Source organism: Bos indicus, chromosome 13, assembly GCF_029378745.1.
Source record: "Bos indicus isolate NIAB-ARS_2022 breed Sahiwal x Tharparkar chromosome 13, NIAB-ARS_B.indTharparkar_mat_pri_1.0, whole genome shotgun sequence".
Lineage (NCBI taxonomy): Eukaryota > Metazoa > Chordata > Mammalia > Artiodactyla > Bovidae > Bos > Bos indicus.
In genome coordinates, this window is record NC_091772.1 from 23,198,168 (window position 1) to 23,223,475 (window position 25,308).

A 25,308-nucleotide genomic window follows, 5' to 3' on the forward strand; every position below is an offset into this window, starting at 1 on the left:
GCTACTAAGTTTCTGTATCCTCTTAAAGGGGCTCTTAAAAGGTTTCCTTGAGTAACTAGAAAATATCTTTCAAAATCTTTGGATAGGTTTTGCATAAGATTCTAGCTACAGAATGTAATCAATTTTGGTAAATTCTAATAAAAATATTCTCAGTATTAAAGGCATTCTTAAGAGTCTTCAGAGTTATATTTCACTAATGATTCTTACACATATTGCATCACTATTTACTTTGAAATAAGGTACACTTTGTCTCTAGCAGTAAGTGGCACCAGATTAAAATAATGAATACAAACAACACAAAATTGTTTGCATGTAAGAATTTTAAGTGTGCAATGTTTACACTACTTCATAGCTCTTACAAAATTGCAATTCGTTAAAGTCAGGGTGCGGCAGCAACAGCATTTTTATATTCATTTATATTGAATTGAAAAGTAAATTTCCATTTGGTGTTAAGCTGAACAGTTCACACACATCTATGATAACGTGTTGGGGCGAAATGTACATTTCACCTCTGGTCACGGCAAGTGTGCCCCGAATAACAGTTGTGGGTAAACATTAATACCTTTTTGCCCCCTAACTATTCAAAGCATTTTTATGAAGGGCTCAATCAGAAGGTCTCAAATTCTTTCACCGCATAATCGTTAAACCAGTGAAATGGCATCTTCTCAGTAGGACTCATTCAGCACTCCCAGAGAGAAAGCAATCAGAAAAAAAAAAAACAAGTCGAGCTGAAGAAGGAAAGAAAACGAAACGAAAAGAAAAAGAAAACGATCCTGTGCTACTGGCTGAGCTCCTCTTCCTGGAGCACCCCAAGTGCCTCTACTGCCCCAGCACTTCACGGCTCCTTCCCCGACTCCCCGAACAACACGGTAGAGGCTTCAAGTTCCTGCAGATTTCTAAACGGGGCTACAACTGCCTAATCCAACAGGCTGAACACATTACAAAGTACAGCGCGAGAAAAACTTCTGCAACCCAGACGGCAACTAAGAGGCATTCCTACCTTTCCGGAAAGACAGGAAAGGAGGCTCTTAAAAGGATAAGGGTAACTGGGAAGGTGAAAATTTAGAGGGAGACACGACTACCTTTCCACAATCAGAGAGGCAGGAAGAGAAAGGGTTTAAGAGTACAAGATCTACCCCCACCACTCCTCCTCCCTGCAGCACAGCAGGCTGCAGGGATCTCCCCCAGAATGGCAGAGGAAAGGGAAGGGATCCCCACCCCAGGCTGGTGGCACCGTCCAGCCTGTCACAGAGACCGGAACTTGAGAAGGGGAGCCGGGCGGTGAGGGACTGGGGAAGGCAGGCCATTCCCTTTGAAGCAGGTTAGGAGAAGACCGTGGTCAATCGGACAGAGGACGGCAGCCGAGCCCAGGACGACCAAGTCTTGCCCCGCGAGCCCGGCTCCCTCGGAGAAAACCGGGTCAGAGCCGGCCCCACCCCCTCCTTTCCGCCCCGACCCGCACGTTTCTGCCCGGGAGATGCAGCCTTCAAGCGAGCGGGCGGCCCCACTTACCTGCTGCACCCCGAGGAACTGGTAGAAGTTGAGCTGCACCTCCTCCACCAAGTCAAATAACTCCAGGTCTCCGCTCTCCCAGCCGTGCGCCGGCCCCGCGGCCGCCAGCAGCAGGAGCAGCAGCAGCGGCGGCGGGAACGGCACGAGTCCCGGCCGGCGGCGCGGAGGAAGCCGGGCCGGCCGGGAGCAAGGCGCTGTCATCGCTCCGGGCTCGGTGAGGTCAGCCGCCGCGCAGAGCCGCCGGCCGAGACCCGGGGACGTGGCGAGCAGCGCGGACTGTGGGAACACTGCTTGTCAGTCAGAAGCACGGGCAGCCGCCCCGGACTCTCCCGCCCAGCGGCCGGTCTTGGACAGAAGGCAGAGGCGGCGGAAGACGGCGGACGCTGCGTCCAGTGAGAGCGCGGACGGAGCCGCGGGCGGCCCTACCCTCCGCGGACCCTCACCCTTTACCCAGGCCTACCAACAGCTGGCGAGCCAGAGCCGGGCGCTTAGGTAGCGCGGCGAGGGGTGGGGGAGAGGCTTCCCCCGCCTCAGCCTATCCCAGGCCTCGCTTCCGGTGACATCACGTCTCCTAGCAACCGCGGGAGAGGAGGCGGGGCCGGAAGTAGGGTAGCCGGAGCCCCAGACCTGGGCCTCAGCAAACTGCTTCTCAGTCACTGACTTGCTTCGCGGAGCCATACGGATATTGGCACAGATTAAGAGACGTGGACAGTTACAGACATTGCGCATCTATCTGGAACGTCCCAAGTATCCGTGAAACAGCTACCTTCTTATCCTCCCCCAGATATTGAAAACTAAAAGCATATTTGAAAACTGAATTTTTGATTACAGCCTCTGTTTCATACATTTCATTATTCCATACCCCCAAAATACAGGAGGAATAGAACGCAGGGCTTGAAAGGGGGAAATCTAGTGAGCAGTCTGAAGTTTCCTTTTAACAGAGGTGAAAAAGAAATAAAATTTGAACCAAGACAAAAAGTATACTTCTAATAATGAAATAATATTTACAGGCATAATACTACAAAATAGACAACCAGGTAGAAAGTAATAAGCATAACAGACATTCAAAATCTTAGGGGTAAGTGAAGCTTATCGACCTTAGCCCATTTACAATTGGTGCTCCTTTCCAATTGATGTCTATTTTCAAAGACATTTAAGCTAAAAACCTTCTCTCTTTCCCACCAGTGTCTCACTTCCTATTCTTTTTATCCCCTCACCACTCTTGCTTTCTTTTGTGTGAAGCTTATTTTCTTCTTAGCTTTCTCACATTTCTCCTCTCTGACTCCCTACTCTTGCTGAGGAAGTAGAAGGAAACAAATAAATTGCTTGTATAACTCAGGATGCTTCAGCAGTTTTGAAAGTTTGATCTCCTTTTTCTCCTTTTGGATCCCACCAGTTGAATTAAGCTCAATAGGATAATAATAAAACTTTCATAGTAAAAGGGGTTGTGTTTGACAGAGGTTAGAAGAACAGTATCCAGGAGGTAAATCTTACTTAAATCCTTTTATTACTGTAGAGTTTAAAAAATATTTTTAAATAGTTATGAATACTTAAAAATAATACAATATAATGCTTGAATTAATCCTATTTTAAATTCATTGTGAGGCTTAACTTTCAAAGATACAAGAACAGGGGTATCTTAATCTTCAAGGGCTGCTGTAACAATATACCACAAACTGGGTGTCAGCATGGTCAAGTTCTGGTAAGAATCCTCTTCCAGGTTTCAGAGGACTTCTTTCTTATACCTTCACATGGTGGCAGTGTGGGGGAGGGGGACAGAGATCTAGTGTTTCCTCTTACACAGAAAGTGAAGAACTAAAGAGCCTCTTGATGAAAGTGAAAAAAGAAAGTGAAAAAGTTGGCTTAAACCTCGACATTCAAAAAATGAAGATCATGGCATGCAGTCCCATCACTTCATGGCAAATAGATGGGGAAACAATGGAAACAGTGAGAGATTTATTTTCTTGGGCTCCAAAATCACTGCAGATGGTGACTGCAGCCATGAAATTAAAAGTCGCTTGCTCCTTGAAAGAAAAGCTATGAACAACCTAGACAGCCTATTAAAAAGCAGAAACATTACTTTGCCAACAAAGGTCTGTCTAGTCAAAGCTATGGTTTTTCCAGTAGTCACGTGTGAGAGTTGGACTATAAAGAAATCTGAGTGCTGAAGAATTGATGCTTTTGAACTGTGGTGTTGGAGAAGACTCTTGAGAGTCCCTTGGATTGCAAGGAGATCCAACCAGTCCATCCTAAAGGAAATCAGTCCTGAATATTCATTGGAAGAACTGATGCTGAAGCTGAAACTCCAATACTTTGGCCACCTGATGCAAAGAACCGACTCAACGGAAAGACCCTGATTCTGGGAAAGACTGAAGGCAGGAGGAGAAGGGGACGACAGAGGATGAGATGGTTGGATGGCATCACTGACTCGATTGAAGTGAGTTTGAGCAAGCTTCGGGAATTGGTGATGGTCAGGGAGGCCTGGCGTGCTGCAGTTCATGGGGTCACAAAGAGTTGGACACGACTGAGCGACTGAACTGAACCCCACAACTTGGGCTCCACCATCATGACCTCAGCTAAACCTAATTACCCCAAAAAAATTGCACCCCAAATACCATCACATAGGGAATTAGGACATCAACATAGGAATTGGGGTAGGACACAAACATTCAGTCCATAGCAAGGGACATCACCTTTTCTGTTTCTCCCCAGTACTGAGCACAATACATAACACATGCTAGCATTCAATTCAGAGAAGGCGATGGCACCCCACTCCAGTACTCTTGCCTGGGAAATCCCATGGACAGAGGAGCCTGATAGGCAGCAGTCCATGGGGTCGCTATGAGTCGGACACGACTAAGCGACTTCACTTTCACTTTTCACTTTCATGCATTGGAGAAGGAAATGGCAACCCACTCCAGTGTTCTTGCGTGGAGAATCCCAGGGATGGGAGCCTGGTGGGCTGCCGTCTATGGGGTCGCACAGAGTCGGACATGACTGAAGTGACTTAGCCGCAGCAGCAGCATTCAATTAGTTGAATTGAATCCTGTGAATGCTTCCCCACCTTCATTTCTCCCCCTACGGTTTTTTAGTTTGATTTTTGATAGATCAGTTTTCTTAACATGAAAGGCAACTTTACTAAGTCTCTAAGTTATCTTACTGTTTATTCAATGACTAAAGCAAAAAAATAAAATGAGAGCAATAATCTTAACACTGCTGCTGCTTCGGCTAAGTCGCTTCAGTCGTGTCCGACTCTGTGCGACCCCATAGACGGCAGCCCACCAGGCTCCCCCGTCCCTGGGAGTCTCCAGGCAGGAACACTGGAGTGGGTTGCCATTTCCTTCTCCAATGCATGAAAGTGAAAAGTGAAAGTGAAGTCGCTCAGTCGTGTCCGACTCTTAGCGAAGCCATGGATTGCAGCCTTCCAGGCTCCCCCGTCCATGGGATTTTCAAGGCAAGAGTACTGGAGTGGGGTGCCATTGCCTTCTCCGATCTTAGCACTACTTTTACACAATATCCCAACATTCATCTTTTCTCCTAATTTGACCATTAAATTAAGTGCAATATAACATTTGAAACTTGTGCCATATTGCCATTGATATTTTAGCAATCTGATATTTCCCTCCTGAGCTCTATTCTTACGTTGTCGAAGAACCCCAAGGACTTCCTCCATCTAAAGGGAATGGTTCTCTTTCCAAGGCCAAACTGAAGTAGAACTGGAGTCTGTTCAGTACAACACTGTTACTGTTTCTCACTGCCATGATGTTTTGCTCTGGAAGCTTCTTCCTACTCAGTTCCAGTAACACTGGTCCACTCTGAAACGATGCCCTTACTTGTTCTGGTCTAGGTCTCTGCAAAGACCACAGTGATATTTACATTTAGACTTCTAGTTTGGCATATTCACATGTTCTGTCTTGTCCTCTAGAGCAGCAATTCCCAAACTTTTTGGCACCAGGGACCAGTTTTGTGGAAGACAATTTTTCCACTGACAGGGGCTGGGAGCAGGGGTGGGGGTGGGGGTGGGGGCGGTGGCAGTGGTTTCAGTTTCAGCCACCTACCTCCTGTTGTGTGGCCTTGTTCCTGCGGCTTGGGAACCCCTGCCCTAAAAGACAATGCAACTGAATGAATCATTTGCTGATGCCAGAACTAAGCGAGGGCCCAGTGGACAGCTGCTTTCTTATCTGGTGACATTTAATGATCCTGGGCATTGACTGATGAAGCTTAGTCTGGGTGGAGGCAGTGTACACAGGAAGAGAGAAGCCAGTGAAATGTTTAACAGTCATGTGAGTTGTGTAATGGATTGGAGATGTAGAGAGGAGCCTCAAACTTCCAGCCAGCTTTCCCACAGAACATTTGCTGAGTCCTGGGGTAGTGCAGAAGCCCAAAGGACTGAAGGGTAGGAGGCGTGAAATTTCCCCACATTCTACCAGTGCAAGCAAAATGAACTCTGCCTAAAAAGGGGAGCCTGCTTCATACATACAAGTAGTCTTCCCCCTCAAGACATCTGCAATATTTCTGAAGCTGTATGAGTAGGAGGATAAAGATCTAAGTTTAAAACCTCTGAAAAGCAGAACTAAAACTGCTGGGTTGAGGAGATAGAAACCTTGCAGTCTCTCTTATCAAAATCCCAGAGGAATCACACCTAAGAAACAGAGAAACCAGAAGTTGGGTGAATCTTACCAAAACTCTAACCCAATCCCAACCCAGTTCAATCCCTGATCCTCACCCCATTTGTCTATTTTCATCTGTAGGGGAAAATATCATCATCTTTATTGCCTATTTTTTAATATAAAAGTCTGGTATATGACAAAAAAATTATGAGATGTGAGACAAATAGGGAAATTTGACCAATATGAAGAGAAAAAAGTAGATAATAGAAGACCTACAGTAAGCCAGCTACTGGAGTCCAGATAAGGACTTTAAAATTTCTGTTATAAAATAGATAGGTTGAAGATGGAATTCATAGGGCCCGGACTCCATCTTAGGCCTGTTCATGCTGATCATGCTCGGCCACCTTTCCAATGGACTCTGAACTCTGTGTTTAGTGCCTATGAAAACAACAGGAGGATAAGACCCCCTCCAGACAGGGGAACCTTGAAGATCGTATCTAGGTTACTCATCGCCTAAGAGAAAACATACACTAATCACCCCTTCCTCCAGACAGGCCATAAATTTTTCTGTGTCTATCGGAGTGTAACCTCGGGTTTATTGATTATTGGCTAATTGTTTGACTGTTTGAGCACATGAGCACATAGCACGTGAATGATGGGGTTATTAGGATTGTATTTTCCTTGGTTTATGTAAGTCTCAAGGATTTGGAGTGGAGGGTTCAGACACGTACACATGGGGTATAAAAGATTTTCACAGATGCTGGTCGGGGTCCTTGGCTAAGAGGAGACTCTGCCTTGGGCCCGCCGGTGTAATAAACTGCACTCCACTATCTGCATTGTCCTTCTGAGTGAGTTTGTTTCCTGGAATGCGTGGCTACAACAAGGTTATAAAATAAAAGAAAAAGTGTACAGAATGGATTAGAAGATGCAGAATTTTAACAGATAAACTGAATTCATAAAAAGGAATCCATGGAAAATCTCAAAGTATAATATCTGAAATAAAAAAAACTTGGTGGGTTTAACAGCAGACTGGACACAGCAGAACAGAGGATTAATGACTTTGAGGACAGGTCAAGAAAAAAATATCCAAACTGAAGCACAGAGAGAAAAAAGGACAGAAAGAGAACAGAACTTAAAAGGCATGTGGGAATAAATCAAAACACATATAACGAGGCCCTAGAAAAAAAGGAGAGAGAGAATGAAACAGAAGAAATAATTATAGAAACAATGGACAAGAATTTTGCAAAACCAATGAAAGACATGAAACCAACATGAAAAAAATTAACTTAAAATAGATCATAGACCCAAAGATAAAAGCTAAAATTATAAAACTCTTTGTTTGAAAAATAAGGGTAAATCTTAATGACTTTGGGTTAGCCAGAAGCACGTGATGGAGGAAAACATAATTTGAACTTCATAGAAATTTAAAACTTTTGTGTCACAAACAATACCATCAAGAAAATGAAAAGATATCCAAGATAATGGTAGAAATATTTGCAAATCATATACCTGATAAGGGACTTATATCTAGAAAATGCAAAGAATTCATTCTACTCAATATTTTTTAAAATGGGCAATGGATTTCTCCAAAGAAGATATAAAAAAAGCGAGCAAGTACACAAAAGATGCACAACATCATTAGCCATCAGAAAAATGTAAATCAAAACTACGAAGAAATACAACTTTATAGCCATGATGATGGCAATAATTAAAAAGAGAGACAAAAAAGAAGTTAATGAAGACATACACATTGGAACCCTCATATATTGCTGGTGGAAATGCAAAATGATGCAGCCCCTTAGGAAAACAGTTTGGCAGTTTCTGAAAAACTAAATATACAGTTATTATATGACCCAGCAATTCCACTCCTAGGTATATACACAAAAAGATAAAAGCATAAAACTTGTATACAAATGATCATAGCAGCATTATTCATAACAAAAAGTTGCAAACAAACTTAATGTCCATTCAACTGATGAATGAATAAACAAATGTAGTACATCCATACAATGGAATATTATTTGGCAACTAAACAAAGAAAATACTGATACATGCTGTAACATGGACAAGCCTTGAAAATATTATGCCAAGTGAAAGACACCAAACATAGAAGACCATGTAAGATTCCATTTATATGAAATATTCAGAATAGGCAAATGTTCAAGCTTCCCTTCTAGCTCAGTCAGTAAAGAATCTGCCTGCAATACAGGAGACCTGGCTTCGATTCCTGGGTCAGGGAAGATCTCCTGGAGAAGGAGATGGCAACCCACTCCAATATTCTTGCCTGGGAAATCCCATGGACAGAGGAGCCTGGCGGGTTACACTCCATGGATTGGCAAAGAGTCAGACATGACTTAGTGACTAAACCACCACCACGAAGGCAGAATGTAGGTTATTGGTTACTGAGGACTAGAAGTGGAGAAGCTTGGGGATTGTCTACTAATGAATATGTAATTTTTTAGGGGGTATGTAAATATCCTAAAATTAGATTGTGGTGGTGGTTGCATATCCTTGAGAATATACTAAAAAACTTTGACCTGTATACTTTAAATGGATGAATTGTGTGGTTTGTCAATTATATCTCAATAAGGCTGTTTAAAAAAGAAAAAGAAAGATACAATAAACTTAGCAAACCCCAACTAGGATAAATGCAAAGCAAATAAACAAACAAAAAAAAATCATGCCTAAGTATATCATAGTGAAACTATAGAAAAGTTTGTGGGATGTACTGAAGGCAATAACTTCAAAGACCATTTTTAGCCTTAAATGTCTTAAAGAAGGAAGACAGAAAATTAGTGAGCCAAATGTTCAACATAAGTGAAGTGAAAGTGAAAGTCGCTCAGTCGTGTCCGACTCTTTGCGACCCCATAAACTATACAATCCATGGAATTCTCCAGGCCAGAATACTGGAGTGGGGAGCCGTTTCCTTCTCCAGTTCAACATAAGGGGTTACATAAATAACCACAGAGTAAACAAAGAATTAAAGTTTGAATAAGGACACCTAATCATTCTCAACATGACACTTTTGCAAGTCAGCTGGACTTATATCAACCCTTATATGAAGAATTCTTAAAAATTTTTATCAGTTTGTAGGTTCTGGTATTTTCAAGGTTCACGGTGTGACCATGATAGTGTGTGGCCAAGAAGCTTTGTAAGAATATATTGAATACCACTGGTAATGAATGGCAACCCACTCCAGTATTCTTGCCTGCAGAATCCCATGGACAGAGGAGCCTGGCAGGCTATAGTCCATGGGATGGCAGAGTCAGACATGACTGAGTGACTAACACACACATGGGAATGGGGAAGCAGGGAGCACCTAGAGTGTTGGATGGTTATCCACACAGAGGGTGATAGAAGAAGTTTTGATCTTATTATACATGGACCTGAACATCAAAATGACCACGCCTTACCAGGTGGCAACAGGAAACATCATTGGTAATTTCATAGACCAGTGGGGCTCAAAGAGGTGGTCTATCCCTCACTTTTGGGTAAGATCCAATCTAACTACATCAAACAAACTTGAATATAATACTTATAACAGCAAAAATCTAAATCTCACTTAAAATCACCATTTCTAAATCCTGTGATTTTGAAATGCCTGGCTCTCACTAAATCTTGAAATTTTCTCTTTTGCCCACCTATTGGCTATTTCTCAAATACATGGACTTAAATTTTTAAGATATCATTGTTCTCTAATGGAACATTATCTTCACTCACTAATTTATTTACCCAAACAGCATTCACAGTCTTACACTGAGTTGACAAACGTTAGAAAAATAGTATTTTGGGGGAAAACCTCCTTGAAAATAATCCCTTTTTATTGCAGTACTGAATTCTAATCTTTTGAAGGTCCTCATAAATAAATACAGATGTTTCTTCATGTTATAAATAATCAATGTATTTCTATTATATTGACACTATGGATTTTACTTTTCTGGATAATGTACTGTTTACTCAAATAATCTCATTGTGCAAATGAATACAGATTTCAGAGCCAAAATTGATTCAATTTGGATTCTGACTCTACTACAAACCGGGGGACCCCTGTGTTTCAGTTTCCTCCTCTGAAAATAGGATAATAGTACTACCAAAACCAGGGTTCCATGGTGGCTCAGTGACACAAGTTCAATCCTCGATCCAGGAAGATCCCACATGCCTTGGAGCACCTAAGCCTGTGTATCACAACCACTGAATCTGCACTTTAGAGCCTGGGAGCCGCAACTGCTGAGCCCCTAGGGCCCATGTTCTGCAACAAAAGAAGTCACTGCGATGAGAAGCCAGTGCACTGCAGCTAGAGAAAAGCCCCCACAGCAATGAAGACCCAGCATAGTCAAAAATAAATAAATCAACTAAAAAAGAAATAATACTACCAAAACCATAAAATACTATCAAAATTGTTGTAAGAGTTAGGGGAGATAATTAGAGCCTGGTATATAGTAATTGCTGGGTTTCCCTGGTGACTCAGTGGTACAGAATCCGCCTGGAACGTGGGAGCTGCAGGAGATGCGGGTTCCATCCCTGGATCGGGAACATCCCTTGGAGAAGGGCATGGCGACACATTCTGGTATCCTTGCCTGGAGAATCCCATGGACAGAGAAGCCTGGTGGGCTATAGTCCATAGCGTCCCAAAGAACTGGACACAACCAAACATGTATGCATATAGAAATTGCTATTAAAAAATTACCATTGTGATTATGGAAAGTTTCTGGGCTTCCCTTGTGGCCCAGCTGGTAAAGAATCTGCCTGCAATGTGGGAGACCTGGGTTTGATCCCTGGGTTGGGAAGATTCCCTGGGGAAGGGAAAGGCTACCCACTCCAGTATTCTGGCCTGGAGAATTCCATGGACTGTATAGTCCATGGGGTCACAAAGAGTGGGACATGACTGAGTGATTTTCACTTTCACTTCCACCTACCTTGTATTAAGGGCTCCATAAATAAAGCTTATCTATTCTTAAATGTTTAAATTTTGTCTTTGCTGCTGCTGCTAAGTCACTTCAGTCGTGTCCGACTCTGTGCAGCCCCATAGACGGCAGTCCACCAGGCTCCCCTGTCCCTGGGATTCTCCAGGCAAGAACACTGGAGTGGGTTGCCATTTCCTTCTCCAATGAAAGTGAAAAGTGAAAGTGAAGTCGCTCAGTCGTGTCCGATACCCTTAGTGACACCATGGACTGCAGCCCACCAGGCTCCTCGGTCCATGGGATTTTCCAGGCAAGAGTACTGGAGTGGGGTGCCATTGCCTTCTCCAAAATTTTGTCTTTAGTCATTTGTTATTAAACTTAGGCTTCGAAGGCCCACTTCACCGGAAGTGTATGCAATCACTTATCTGCCCCAGATGGTGAGAAACAAGACCACCTTTACAAAATAATGACTAGTCCTCGAAACCAGTTTCCTTTTCTGTTTCAACTCCATATAACATATTATTTGTGATTTTCCTGCTAAATTCGGCTTAAGGACATACAATAGATACCTAATTAGAAGCATGTTACCCAAATGCACAAAAGGAAGAGAAAACATTCACATTCACTGATGAAGTCATTAAAGACTCACTGGTGGTTGTCTTTCCCTGAAACAGCTCTGTCTTTTCAGATAATGATGTTTTCTCCTTTACATAGACTTGAACATGCCTCAGTAGACTCTTATGTAAAAATTTCTTTCTTCTAACATCTGACACAATTCCAAGATTATCGTTCATTTTTCAAAGGTGTCCATCAACTCACATGAATCACTTTTTAAATTTGAAAATGAGTTTCTCTCCTTTTTCCTCTAACCAACCAAGAAGGATATTCTCTCTTACTGACACCTCAATTCAGCCCCAGCACAGCAATTGTTGTATTTTCCTCATATACAAAAGCACCAATTAGTCTGCAAAAGAAAATTTTAACAGGCCTCTTCATCATCTATTCTTCTAGGCTGAACAGCCTGGCTTTGGCATTCTGCCGCTGAGCACTAATATTGTTTGTGATGCCAAACTGAAACACAAGGGAGACAGTACAAAGTTGCTGATCACCTCGGCCAACATGCCACACAGTGAAGGCATTAGAGTACACTTAGAAATGCCAAGTCTTAGAAATGCTTACTATTAAATTTATTAAAAGGAGGTGGTGTTTTAAAAAAATACTGAAGTAGCAATCAACAAGCAAGCAAGAAGAGACAGATTAAAGGAAGCTTAGTTCCAAATGGTACTGCTGCTATTGCTAAGTCATTTCAGTCGTGTCCGACTCTGTGCGACCCCAGAAAGGAGCAATTAAAAAACACTTTTTTTAACTATACCTTTGGCCTAGCTTCATCTTTCTCCACTTCAATATATAATCTTCTCTTATTTTTTGTAAACCACAGAAGGATTTTTAGTGCCAAGGCTCCATAATGAGTCTTTTAACTAAAAAAATAAAATAAAATTAAATTAAATTAAATACTAAGAATTTCACCACCAGGGGGCAAAGAACATGCTTACAGGCAAAGATTATTTTTGACATTTGAAAGGAGTTACCTTGCATGAACACAGTTTTTGTTGTTAAAATTTCAACAACTGCAAATTTAGAGATATACATACTAACCTAAACATTCAAGGTTAAGGAAGAATTATGTTTATGAAAGAAAAAATTATACATTACCATTAACCAAGTGCCCTTTCATTTACTATCATTTTTAGACACTTAAAAAATTTTCCACCTCCCTTTTCTTTCATGTGTTTACATAAGTGTTCATGCTAAGTTGCTTCAGTCATGTCTGTCTCTTTGCAGCGCCATAGACTAGCACCACCTGGGAAACCCTTGCACAAGAGGAAGAAAAGAATAATGTGAACTTTTGAAATACTAATTTAGCCTTTGTCTGTGTTCCCCTGATGACTTAGCACACACACACATTTCCCTGGTGGCTCAGAAGTAAAGAATCCGCATGCAATACAGGAGCTGCAGGAGACAAGTGTTCAATCCCTGGGTGGGGAAGATCCCCTGAAGGAGGGCATGGCAACCCATTTCAGCGTTCTTGCCTGGAGAATCCCCTGGAGGAAGGAGCCTGATGGGCTACACTCCATGGGATCACAAAGAGTTGGACACAACTGAAGTGACTTAGCAGCAGCAGCAGCATGCTGGCCTTTCAATGGCTTTGGCTTACAATATTTTTTGACAAATGGTTTCCTAAGCATGTATTTTGGCTCTACTTTTTTGTTAACTCAATGTGACTAACTGATAAACTCAGGTCTTAACCTTCTTCTAAAATCAGGTTCATTGACTTGATTAATACTTTGCCATTTGTCAATTTTATAATGTTAAAATTATATAAATAACTGATAAGCACATCAATTCATCAATTATCTCATTTGAGACCTTGATATCCCTGAATTTGCTGGGAGAGTACCAGACTCACAAATAACCTATAGACAATAACCAGAAGTATTGGTATAGTAAACTGTTCAGTCAGTCAGTCAGTTCAGTTGCTCAAAAATTTTGGTCTAACGCATGCAAGTCCTATATTCTGAAATTTCAGCGTATTTGATTATTTCTCACTTGTACGTTGATAAAAGTCCCGGTAACAGAAGCGAAACTGAGAGTTTTTAAACCGAGGTATCTGTGGTGTAGGCAAACCACCACATTTTATTCCAGTTGGCTTATTTTCTATCTCCTCTTCCTGCTTCTAAGTACCTGCTGAGACCACATTTCCCTGAATCGATTGGTGATAACAATGCCACTGTTTCAAATCAGGCCTGAGGTAGAAGGGACCCCACAGTGATCTGGTAAGATCTGCTACTGTTCTTCCCTTCCACTGCTCCCCGGAGCCTGGTCACCATCTCCACTGCCAGCCTCCAGGCACCAGGGCTATCTCCAGGGGATGCAGAATTAGACCAGATACCACCATATGTTCACCTACAGAATATTTTTGTCCAGATAAAATAAAATATAGAAATAAATACTGACCACAAACTTAAGGAGAAAAAGAAATTGCAAAAGGTCAGCACTCAGGGTTTATTTAGAGGCACACACTAAAGGAACATCCTATGACCACCCTTTTCATATTAGTGATAAAGGGAAATGTAGAGATAAAGCAATATATTTTCTGTTGTCAATTTGCTTTTATTTGTTTTAATGTAAATTGACAGACTCCTTCTTTCTCGTGTGTCTTCAAGCTGTGGCCCAGCCACTGACCGCTCTTGAAGGCTCGACTTTTCACTCTGATATGCGACAGCCTGTGTTAGGAAACTTGGTGCATCTTGTCAAGTCCTTGGGTGTAAACTAACCTGCAGCTTCAACCAGCCTCCCACAGGTGCGCCCTGAAGGCACCTTGACTTGGGCCAAATTTTCTCATCTCCTTTTGTAATAGCAAACTATTTTCAGTAGCACGCTGCCTGCAATTTTCTAAAAACCTTTCAACCACACAGAATCTTTATGTAAGGTAAAGACAATATTTGAACAGTGAGAAAGAAGCTCATACTACAGATAAAGTAGGGAAATGGGCGTTTGGAAATATTCCCATCATTATACGAATATGATATTTTTTCTTCTGCCCAAAATGCTACATGTCACTAATAAAAGTACTCCTATCTAGACACTTGAGAACTGGTTTTAAATCTTCCAAATGTAGATTTTCACTGGATTTAAAAATCCACTTGTTAAAAATATAAAAACCCTTTCATTTTCAGTTCACTTCCAAGAACAATTATTTGACATCAGAGAGGATTGAGAATTACTAAGCTAAATTTTTAGCAAAAACCTCTGCACAACTGCTTAATGGAAATGCAAAAAGAGCCTATGACTGATAGCAGACCCAACCATACACAAGAATTCTTGCATCTGGATCTATCTCTCTTGGCTCAGTCGGTAAATGAATCTACCTGTAATGCAGGAGACTGGGTTAGATCCCTGGGTCAGGAAGATACCCTAAAGAAGGGAATGGCAGCCCACTCCAGTATTCTTGCCTGGAGAATAGAGGAGTGGGCAGAGGAGCCTAGTGGGCTACAGTCCATGGGGTCACAAAGAGTCAGACATGACTGAGCGACTAACACTTTACATTTTACTTACACTTTGTGAAGAATCTTTCTCACTTATGACATCCTTCAGACTAAGCATTCATACAAATTGAAATTAAAATCTACCCTTTAATTTATCACATAATGTTCAGCCACATTTCTAAACTTACACATAATTTTTAACAGTATCTCTCTCAATAAAGATAGACAGTGATAATATTCTTCATTTTTTTGGAGAAAATCTTGATTTAATCAGTGCTTTGGTTTTAAGGCTAATTTTTAAAAGTATTTTATCCATTGCTTAATTTTATTTCAAAGTATTTAACTTTTCCTCATTGTTAAAACACTTCCTTTATTTGAATGATGATATTGTATGTTTATTTATTTTTTGATTGGAAAATCCCATGACTTCCCATCACACTAAGAATAAATTCTCATTTTTTAAAAGTCCTCCGTAATCTGGCCTCTGTCTAACTGCAGCCTCACCTTATACCATCCTCTCTCTCATCACACTGATCTTCCTTCAGAGCATACCAGGCTCATCCTGTTTTAGGACCTTCACCCTCCCTTTGCTCCAGAACTTTTCTAGATCTTTGTATGGCTGCTACTGCCTCGGGTAGGCTTATCTTGATCCTAACCTAAAAGGGCGCCCTGCTGCTCTCTTTTACATCACCCTCCCCCCCATTCAACCCTCTGCCTAGCGTTTACCAATCTCAGTTATCTCCGTTTATTTTTTTAAAGGTCTTTTTTTTGTGGACCATTTTTTAAAGTCTTTATTGAATTTATGACAGTATTGCTTACGTTTGATGTTTTGGCTTTTTGGCCCCAGGGCATGTGAGATCTTACTTCCCCAATCAGGGATCAAACCTGCACCCCATGCATTGGAAGGTGAAGTCTTAACCACTGGACCTCCAGGGAAGTCCCTTAGTTATTTATCTTCCTTGTTCATTCATTATTTGTTTCTTTTGTGTGACTTCAGTCACTAGAATGCAAGCTTTATGAGAGCCTGATTTTGTCTGTCTAGCTCATTTCTCCAAATAGTGCCTAGCCCATATTAAGTTTTCAATAAATATGGTTGAATTGAAAAAGAAAACTCCTTTCCTTCTTCAAGGGTAATAACCTACTGTATTATGGATCAGATTCCTAAAATAAAACAATCAATTAAACTGGAGAAATGCCTAAGTTCAAACCATAGGAGAATAGCCAGCTCTTGAGGCAAGCTACGACATGCATCACAAGCTTTATGTTTCACCTTGTAGAACCTAGCAGTTCATGCGGGAGGATGGGATGAACTGACCTACACTGGTTGCAACTATTTGGTTGGGTCATAAGTCTAAAGCAAGACTGACTCACCAGGGACACTGTAGGCATGCTTAGTCATTTTGATCAGTATATAATAAACGAGTAATGACTTTTATTTATTTATTTATTTGATGTTTAATCTTATTTATTTGTTACTCTTAGAACAATCTCATTTTTGACTGGACTCAGAAGTAGAAGCTCTCAGAGAGGACAGCCTCCGTCTCTTGGCAATCTGTTCCTGCCGTTTTTCTTTGGCCTCCTTCATTCTCTTGGCCAAAAGTTTAGCATATTCTGCAGCCTCGTCTTTATTTTTCTTAGTACGCTGTTTCTTCAGAGCAATACGCCGGCGTTCGTGCTGCAGAACTCACGAGACGCTGAATCTTGGGTGCTTTAGTCCTAGGTTTCTTACCGTCTTTGTTTAGGGGCTTCCGCACAACATATTGGCGGACATCATCTTCTTTAGAGAGATTGAAAAGTTTGCGGATTCTGCTAGCTCTTTGGGGACCCAGGTGACGAGGCACTGTAGTATCAGTGAGTCCAGGAATATCCTTCTCCCCTTTTTTCACGATGACCAAATTGAGAACACTCAGATTGGCATCTACAATGCAACCCCGTACAGATTTGCGCTTTCTCTCTCCAGTCCTCCTTGATCTGTAACAGAAATGCCCCTTACTCAGTAGCAGGCGAACTCGGCCATGGGTCAAGACACCCTGCTTCATGGGGAAACCCTGCTTATGGTTCCCGCCACTGATTCGGACCACATAACCCTTCCATTCTTCACCCAGAGCGTCAGCAGCAACTTCTGTGGCCATACGCTTCTCATAGAAGGTACGAAGTTTTCGTTCATAGTCCACTTCAATGAGCTTCTGGCAGCCAGTGGCCGGGAAAGAGATGTTCAGCTTCATTCTGAAGCAGCCAATACCTACGAGGCGCCACGAAAAAGAGGAGTAATGACTTTTAAAAACAAATTAGACTCTAACGTGGCACCAAAATGAAGACTAGGTCCAAAAGTTCTTCAGTGTTACAAAAATTCTCACTGACATCTTGAATAAATACAGCTGACAGGTACAATTTATATTTATGTTCACCTAAGTAGTGATACGGAGAAGGCAATGGCACCCCACTCCAGTACTCTTGCCTGGAAAATCCCATGGACGGGGGAGCCTGGTGGGCTGCCGTCTATGGGGTCGCACAGAGTCAGACACGACTGAGGCGACTTAGCAGCAGCAGCAAGTAGTGACAGGACAGTTCAGTTCAGTCACTCAGTCATGTCTGACTCTTTGCAACTCCATGGACTGCAGCACTCCAGGCTTCCCTGTCCACTACCAACTCCTGGAGCTTGCTCAAACTCATGTCCATCGAGTCAGTGATGCCATTCAACCATCTCATCCTCTGTTGTCCCCTTCTCCTCTTGCCTCAGTTTTTCCCAGCATGATGCTTTTCCAATGAGTCGGCTCTTCACATCAGGTGGACAAAGTATTGGAGCTTCAGCTTCAGCATCAGTCCTTTTGATGCATATTCAGAACTGATTTCCTTTAGGATGGACTGGTTGGATCTCTTTGCAGTCCAAGGGACTCTCAAGAGTCTTCTCCAACACCACAGTTCAAAAGCATCAGTTCTTCGGTGCTCAGCTTTCTTTATGGTCAAACTCTCATATCCATACATGACTACTGGAAAAACTATAGCTTTGAATAGACAGACCTTTGTTGGCAAAACAATGTCTCTGCTTTTTAATACGCTGTCTAGGTTGGTCATAGCTTTTCTTCCAAGGAGCAAGTGTCTTTTAATTTCATGGTTGCAGTCACCATCTGCAGTGATTTTGGAGCCCAAGAAAACAGTCTGTTACTGTTTCCATTGTTTCCCCATCTATTTCCCATGAAGTGATGGGACTGGATGCCATGATCTTCGTTTTTTGAATGTTGAGTTTTAAGCCAGCTTTTTCTCTCTTCTCTTTCACTTTCATCAAGAGGCTCTTTAGTTCCTCTTCACTTTCTGCCATAAGGGTGGTGTCATCTGCATATCTGACATTATTGATGTTTCTCCAGGCAATCTTGATTCTAGCTTGTGCTTCTTCCAGCCCAGGATTTCACATTGATGTACTCTGCATATAAGTTAAATAAGCAGATGACAATATACAACCTTGATGCACTCCTTTCCCAATTTGGAACCAGTCCATTGTTCATGCCACTGATAATTCTAATTTTCCTCCAGATTTGTCCTGTAAGTTCTAAGTCTTACATGCAGAGCAATAGTATTTCCAAGAAGGCTTAGATATGCAAATATGATCATTTTATACACTCACTATAAAAGATTTTGAAGCCCAACCTATTCTTTATTTAGTATAAAGTTGCATTTTATGGAAACATCACTGTTTTCATTTATATTCAAAAGCAATGGGTGTTGATATTTCAGTTAACGTTACTGTTTATTAGGTTTTTCATCACGTATCTTGTCCACATAATATCACAGATGTGGTTAAAGTTTGTTTTATAATGATGTCTCAAGCTGTATTTTTTTAACATAAAACACTTTTTTCTTAACAAAACATTTTCTTTTAAGCACATGGGAATATTCTCATTTCAACATAGAATAATGCTTATTCACAATTTTTTTTAAAAAAATTAAAGCCTTCATGGTAGGGTCATCATATTTAGTAAACAAAAATGTAAGACACCTAATTAAATTTTAATGTCAGATAAACAACTAATATTACATGGGACATACTTATACTAACAAAAATTATTTCCTTTTTATCTCACACTCAAATTTAACTGGGTATGTTATCTGGTAACCCTAGTCTACCTTTGTTTTTCCCACTTTTGATAGAGATATTGGTTGATATATATGTAGTCTTCCAGGATATAGTGATGTCTTCATTACTTTTTTGTTTGCTATTTTTAAAAGTTGTCAGCTTTTTAAAAATCAAAGTGTGGAGGGGAGAACTCCATGAAATAAAATGGAAACCAAGCAATAAAGGATTTCATTATGTCAAATAATTAAAAGGCAAATATTGACTAAGCATTTACCATGTATAAGGCATTGTATTACAACATGACGCAAGCACAAGAAAAGGGAAAAAGAGAAAAGACAAATTCTCAGCCTCTAGAGAATTTATAAATTTTGTGGGGAAGATAACACAGATACACATAAAAAGATAATAAACAGTACAAGGTAATAGATGGTAAGAGCCAAAGGAGCAATAAAGACAAGAGGATTCAGGAGATTGATCCTATCTGTGGCTTTAGAGAAAGAGAGAAGGCAAAAGGGGAGTGTTTTACTAAGTGCTTTATGTTCATCATCCTTTTTAAGCCTCCTGCTATGGTCTGAATGTCTGTGTGGCTCTCCACAAATTCACATGCTGGAATAATAATGCTCAATGTGATAGTGTAGGGGTCCCCAACCACCGGGCCACAGACTGGTACCTAGGTCCATAGCCTGTTAGGAACTGAGCCACACAGCAGAAGGTGAGTGGTAGGCAAGCAAGCAAAGCTTCATCTGTGTTTACAGCCACTCCCCACCATTCACATTACAGCCTGAGCTCAGACTCCCATCACATTCTGCATTATGGTAATATAATTATTTCATTATACATGACAATGTTGTAACAATAAAGTGCACAATAAATATAATTTGCTTGCATTATCCTGAAACCATTCCTCCCACCCTGGTCCATGGAAAAACGGTCTTTGACAAACCAGTCCCTAGTGCCAAAAAGGTTGGGGACCAATGAGACAGTGTTAGAAGGGGGGACCTTTGGGAGGGTGGAGTTCTTATGAATGGGTTAGTGCTCTTATAAAAGAGTTCTTTAGTCCCTTCTACCACGTGAAGACAGAGAAAGACACAGCTATGAACCAGAAGGAGTGTTCTCACCCAAATGTGACCATGCTGGCACCTTAATCTTGGACTTCCCAGCCTCCAGAACTATGAGCAATACATTCTTGTTGTTTATAAGCTGCTCAGTCTGCAATATTTAGTTACACCAGCCCAAATGGGTTAAGATACCTCCAAAACAACCCTCTGAGATTATTATTATTATCAACATCAGTTTCCAAGGAGGGTCTACATTACATGCCTATGGTCACACAGTTAGTGAGCAGCATATCTGCTTCCACCTTAAGTTTTCCTGAACCCAAAGCTTCAGTGCTGCCTCTGAGATGATAGGTGAGAAGGCTAGAGCCTCTACTGCTATATGGAGCTCCTAGAGGTTTGAGTGGGAAAGAGAGATGAGAGGATTATTTTAGAAAATAATTTCTTCACACATTGCCCTAGACATTGTGGATACAAATACTCATTCAATCACACTGGATTTTAATGATACTAAAGAAAGTGTCACATATTAGAAACATTGTGAAATCAAAACAAACTGAAATGAATTGGTGACTGTTTGCATGTAGAGGATTTAAGAGAGCAAGAGAGAAGAGGAAGACTCAAAAATAAGTGAAAACCTGAGAATCCACAAAAAACAAAACAATGAAAATCTGTTAGAACAAATAGATGAAGTCAGGAGAGTCATGGGATTTTAAATCATCACACAAAATCAGTTGTGTTTCTATACACTGAACAATCTGAAAGGGAAATTTAAAACACAACTGCACTTTTAATAGCATCAAAAAGGATAAAATATTTACTATTAAACTTAACCACGCAGGTGAAAGAAAGACTTGTACACTGAAAACAACAAAACATTGCTGAAAGAAATTAAAGAATACACTAATAAATGAAAAGACATCCTGTCTTCATGAATTGAAAGGCAATATTGTTAAGATATCAATACTACCTAAACTCTAGGATTGATCTGCAGATTCAGTGCAATCCCTATCAAAATCCCAATAACTTCCCTGATAGCTCAGTTGGTAAAGAATCCACCTGCAATGCAAGAGACCCCAGTTTGATTCCTGGGTCAAGAAGATCCACTGGGGAAGGGATAGGCTACCCACTCCAGTACTCTTGGGCTTCCCTGGTGGCTCAGCTGGTAAAGAATTCATCTGGAATGTGGGAGACATGGGTTTGATCCCTGGGTTAGGAAGATCCTCTGAAGAAGGGAACAGCTACCCACTCCAGTATACATTAGAACCTTGCTGTTTATAGACAGAAAAAAATCTGTTCTAAAATTTATATGGAATTTCAAGGGACTCTGAATAGCCAAAACAATCTTGAAAAAGAACAAAGCTGGAGGTGTCATATTTCCTGATTTCAAACTTACTACAAAGTTACAGTAATTTCAACAGTGTGGTACTGGCATAAAGACAGACATACAGGTTAACAGAATAGAAGAGACCACAAATGATCCTTTACATATATGGTCAAATGATTTTTGACAGGAATGTCAATAGAAAACGACAGTCTTTTCAACAAACAGGACTACAAAAATTGGATATCCAGGTGCAAAAGAAAGAAGTTGGAAAATTCAGGAGACAAGATGGCAGGGTAGAAGAACCCTAAGCTCACTTCCTCTCATGACTACAGCCAAATCACAACAGTTGAACAACCACCAATTTAAAAAAAGGAAGTTTGACCCTTATCTTACAACACATAAAATATTATTTCAAAATGGATTAAAGACCTAAAAGTATTACCTGAAACCATAAAACTTCTAGAAGAAAACTTGGGGGAAAATCTTCATGATATTGGATTTGACAGTGATTTTTTAGCTATGACACCAAAAATACAGCCAAAAAAGGGAAAATAGTTAAATTAGACTTCATCAAATTTTTAAACCTTTTGTGTATCAGAGATGCTATTAACAGGATGAAAAGACAATCCACATTTTGGGAGAAAATATTTGCAAATCATACATCTGATAAAGGATTAATAACCTGAATATATAAGGAACTCATACAGGTTAACAACAACTAAAAAAAACCCAAATGACCTTCAAAAATGAGCAAAAGATTTGAATAGACATTTCTCCAAAAAGATACAAAAATGGCCAATGAGTATATGAAAAGATGCTCAATATTGCTAGTAATTAGGGAAATGCAAATGAAAAGCTCAGTGAGATACCCCTTCACACCAATTACAATGGCTATTACCAAAAACACAAACCAAAGTAACTGTGAGAATGTGAAGACGTTGGAATCCTTGTGCACTGCTGATAGGACAGTGAAATGGTGCAGCTGCTGTGGAAAACAGTATGGTGCATTTTCAAAAAATTCAAGATAGAAAAACCACATGATCCAGAATTTCCACGTCTGGGTACATACCCAAAAGAACTGCAACTGGGGATCCAACAGGTATGTGTGCAGCATGTTCACTGCAGGACTATTCACAGTAGCCAAAAGCCAGAACGAAGCAAATATTCATTGATAGATGAAGGGATAACCAAAATGTACTATATACATATAATTAAATGGAATATCATTCAGCCTGAAAAGGGACAGAAATTCTGATAAATACTACAATATGGGTAAATCTTATTCATTATGCTTATCCACTGGATTATATGGACTACAGTGAACCATTATGAGGTGAAGTGAAGTCAGTCACAAAAGTACATATAATGTATGATTCTGCTTATGAGGTATCTAGAGTAGTCAAATAAAGAGAGAGAGAGAGAAATTAGAATGATGGTTTCCAGGGGCTAAGGGGAAAGAAGGACAAGTTCAATTACTGGGTATAGTTGAGGAAGATTAAAAAGGTCTGAAGATAGATGGTGGTGATAATAGTGCAACAATATGAATGCACTTAATGCTACTACATGGGGCATTTTAAGAGCAATGTATACACCACTATGTGTAAAATAGAGAACTAATGCGAACCTACTGTATCAGGAGCTCAGTCAAGTTTCCTGTGCTATGTACTCAAGCACTCAGTGCTCTGTGGTGACCCCAAAGAGAAAGAAATCCAAAAAAGAGGGTATATGTATATGTATAGCTGATTCACTTTCCTGTACAGCAGAAAGTAACAGACCATTGTAAAGCAACTATACACCAATAAAAATTTAAACAAATAAATGAAATGGTTGAAATGGTCAATTTCATGTTGTGTCTATTTTACCACAATAAAGAAAGAAAGAAAGTGAAGTCACTCGGTCATGTCTGACTCTTTGCAACCCCACGGACAGTAGCCTGCACCAGGCTCCTCTGTCCATGGGATTTTCTAGGCAAGAATACTGTACCACAATAAAACACTTTTTAAAAGAAGATAATGTAATCTGTAAACCCATCAACTGTGCACAAATATATGAGAGCCTACAGAAACCTCTCTGATTATGGAGCATCCCCTAGCATTCCCTGTGCAGCATATGTGTATGTCTGATATAGCATACACGTATAGCACTTAATTGTCTGATATAGCAACCAAGTGGGGGCACCAATATAAAAATAGGTGTTACCTAATAGTAAAGCTTAGTTTCTTCCTTACTTTGGAGAAAAGAAAATGATGAAAGTAGAAGCTCTGACATTATCTTTTCAGACTTCTGAGGGGCAGAGGGAAGCTGCAGTGGTTCGCTGGATCCAGTGCTGGGTAAGTAAGATGAAGACATAGACATGATGGTGGAGTTGGCAATGTGGAGGCCATGCGGGGTCATGGTGGGGTCTTGGTGGGATGCTGTGGACGGGAACTGCATGGAGTGTGTTGAGGAGAGGTTGTGGAAATGCTGTGATTATAACCACTGCCTTCAAAGTATTTTGCTTTGAAGGGGAGCAGAGAAACAGGAGGGGAATTGAAAAGTATTCTGGGGTCATTTGAGGTGTTTTGATTTTATTTTTCATAGGACAGATCACAGCATGTTTGGATGCTGGCAGGAAAAGTCTAGAAGAGTTGGGGGAATGGTGAGAGCCTGGCCCTTGAGAACAAGAAAGAGGGTGGCATCTGGGGCCCAAGAGGATGAGTTAGCAGGGAGCTTGGTGGGGTGAGGTGTGTGCAGAGAAGACAGTCGCTTTGGTGAAGGAAGGCTGAGAGAATGCTTGTGAGAGGAAGTGAGGTGGGGGAGGGGCATACACAGGGAATTTGACGGGAATGAGGGTAGAAAACAGCCATTTTGGAGCTGGGAAAGCAGATACACCAGGGATGTAAAATAAGATCCTGGTTAGTGCAGGGTATCCTTTTGTGATTTGTGATTTATGATTTGCAGTGAGACTCTTCATTTAGCAGGGATGTATGTTTTTCTCCAGCACTCCTCCGCTGCTCAGGGATGGGCACAAATCAGGCTGAGTGTTGGTTTTAATTAGGCTGGGGCTTTCCTAGAGAACAGAGGGAGGGAGAGACCAGGAAGTTCATGCGGATTTCAAGGTGTGCGTGGTGATGGCTAGGAAGAGAATATTAGGGTGCAGATCAGGTTTGGTCTTGGCTGATGATGAGGCTGTCATCATGATAGTGGGCATCTGAAGTAGGCTGAGGAAGTGATCATTGGCGGTGAGAGGTCAAGGAACTAAGGCCATGACACAAACATGTGGCAGTGGGGTGTGTCAGGGCTGTGCAGGGCTTGTGTATGTGCGTGCTAAGTTACTTCAGTCGTGTCCAACTCTGTGTGACCCTATGGACTGTAGCCTTCCAGGCTCCTCTGCCCAGTGGGATTCTCCAGGCAAGAATACTGGAGTAGGCTGCCATGCCCTGCTCCAGGGGATCTTCCTGACTCAGGGATCGAACCCACATGTCTTATGTCTCCTGTATTGGCAGACAGGTTCTTTACCACTAGTGCCACCTGGCAAACCTGCACAGGGCTTAGGAAAGTCTAATCTGATCCTCTTTGGTTCCATCTTGGTCAGTAGGTATGCGTTTTCCCTCTATGGCTCTGTCCCCATACAAGATGAACAAGTTCCCCACCTTCTGCTCCAGGATACAATATAAGCCTGGGAACAGCAGGATGCCCCGGTGGGTGGGAGCTTCCTTCCCATGTAAGGATGGCTCAGTACCAAGTCCTGTCCACTTCACTTCCTTTTTCTTTCAACTAAGGGTCTTTCTTTCCCCATTTCAAGA

The 25,308-nt window shown here is 41.3% G+C and overlaps 1 protein-coding gene and 1 pseudogene across 2 annotated transcripts in view; both read right to left on the reverse strand.

Annotated features, from left to right (window-relative positions):
• DNAJC1 (DnaJ heat shock protein family (Hsp40) member C1) overlaps positions 1–2,288 on the reverse strand; it is a 180,521-nt gene extending 178,233 nt beyond the window's left edge. The window contains exon 1 of one of the 2 annotated variants that reach the window (XM_019973029.2): positions 1,513–2,288. In XM_019973029.2, the coding sequence (XP_019828588.2) occupies positions 1,513–1,713 (201 nt within the window). In that variant the 5' untranslated portion in view covers positions 1,714–2,288. The remainder of the gene's footprint in view (positions 1–1,512) is intronic. The other variant, XM_070800810.1, reaches the window with a different exon arrangement.
• Positions 2,289–16,538: 14,250 nt separating this feature from the next.
• On the reverse strand, positions 16,539–17,325 carry LOC109567732 (small ribosomal subunit protein eS6 pseudogene; annotated as a pseudogene).
• Between the last annotated feature and the right edge of the window lie 7,983 nt (positions 17,326–25,308).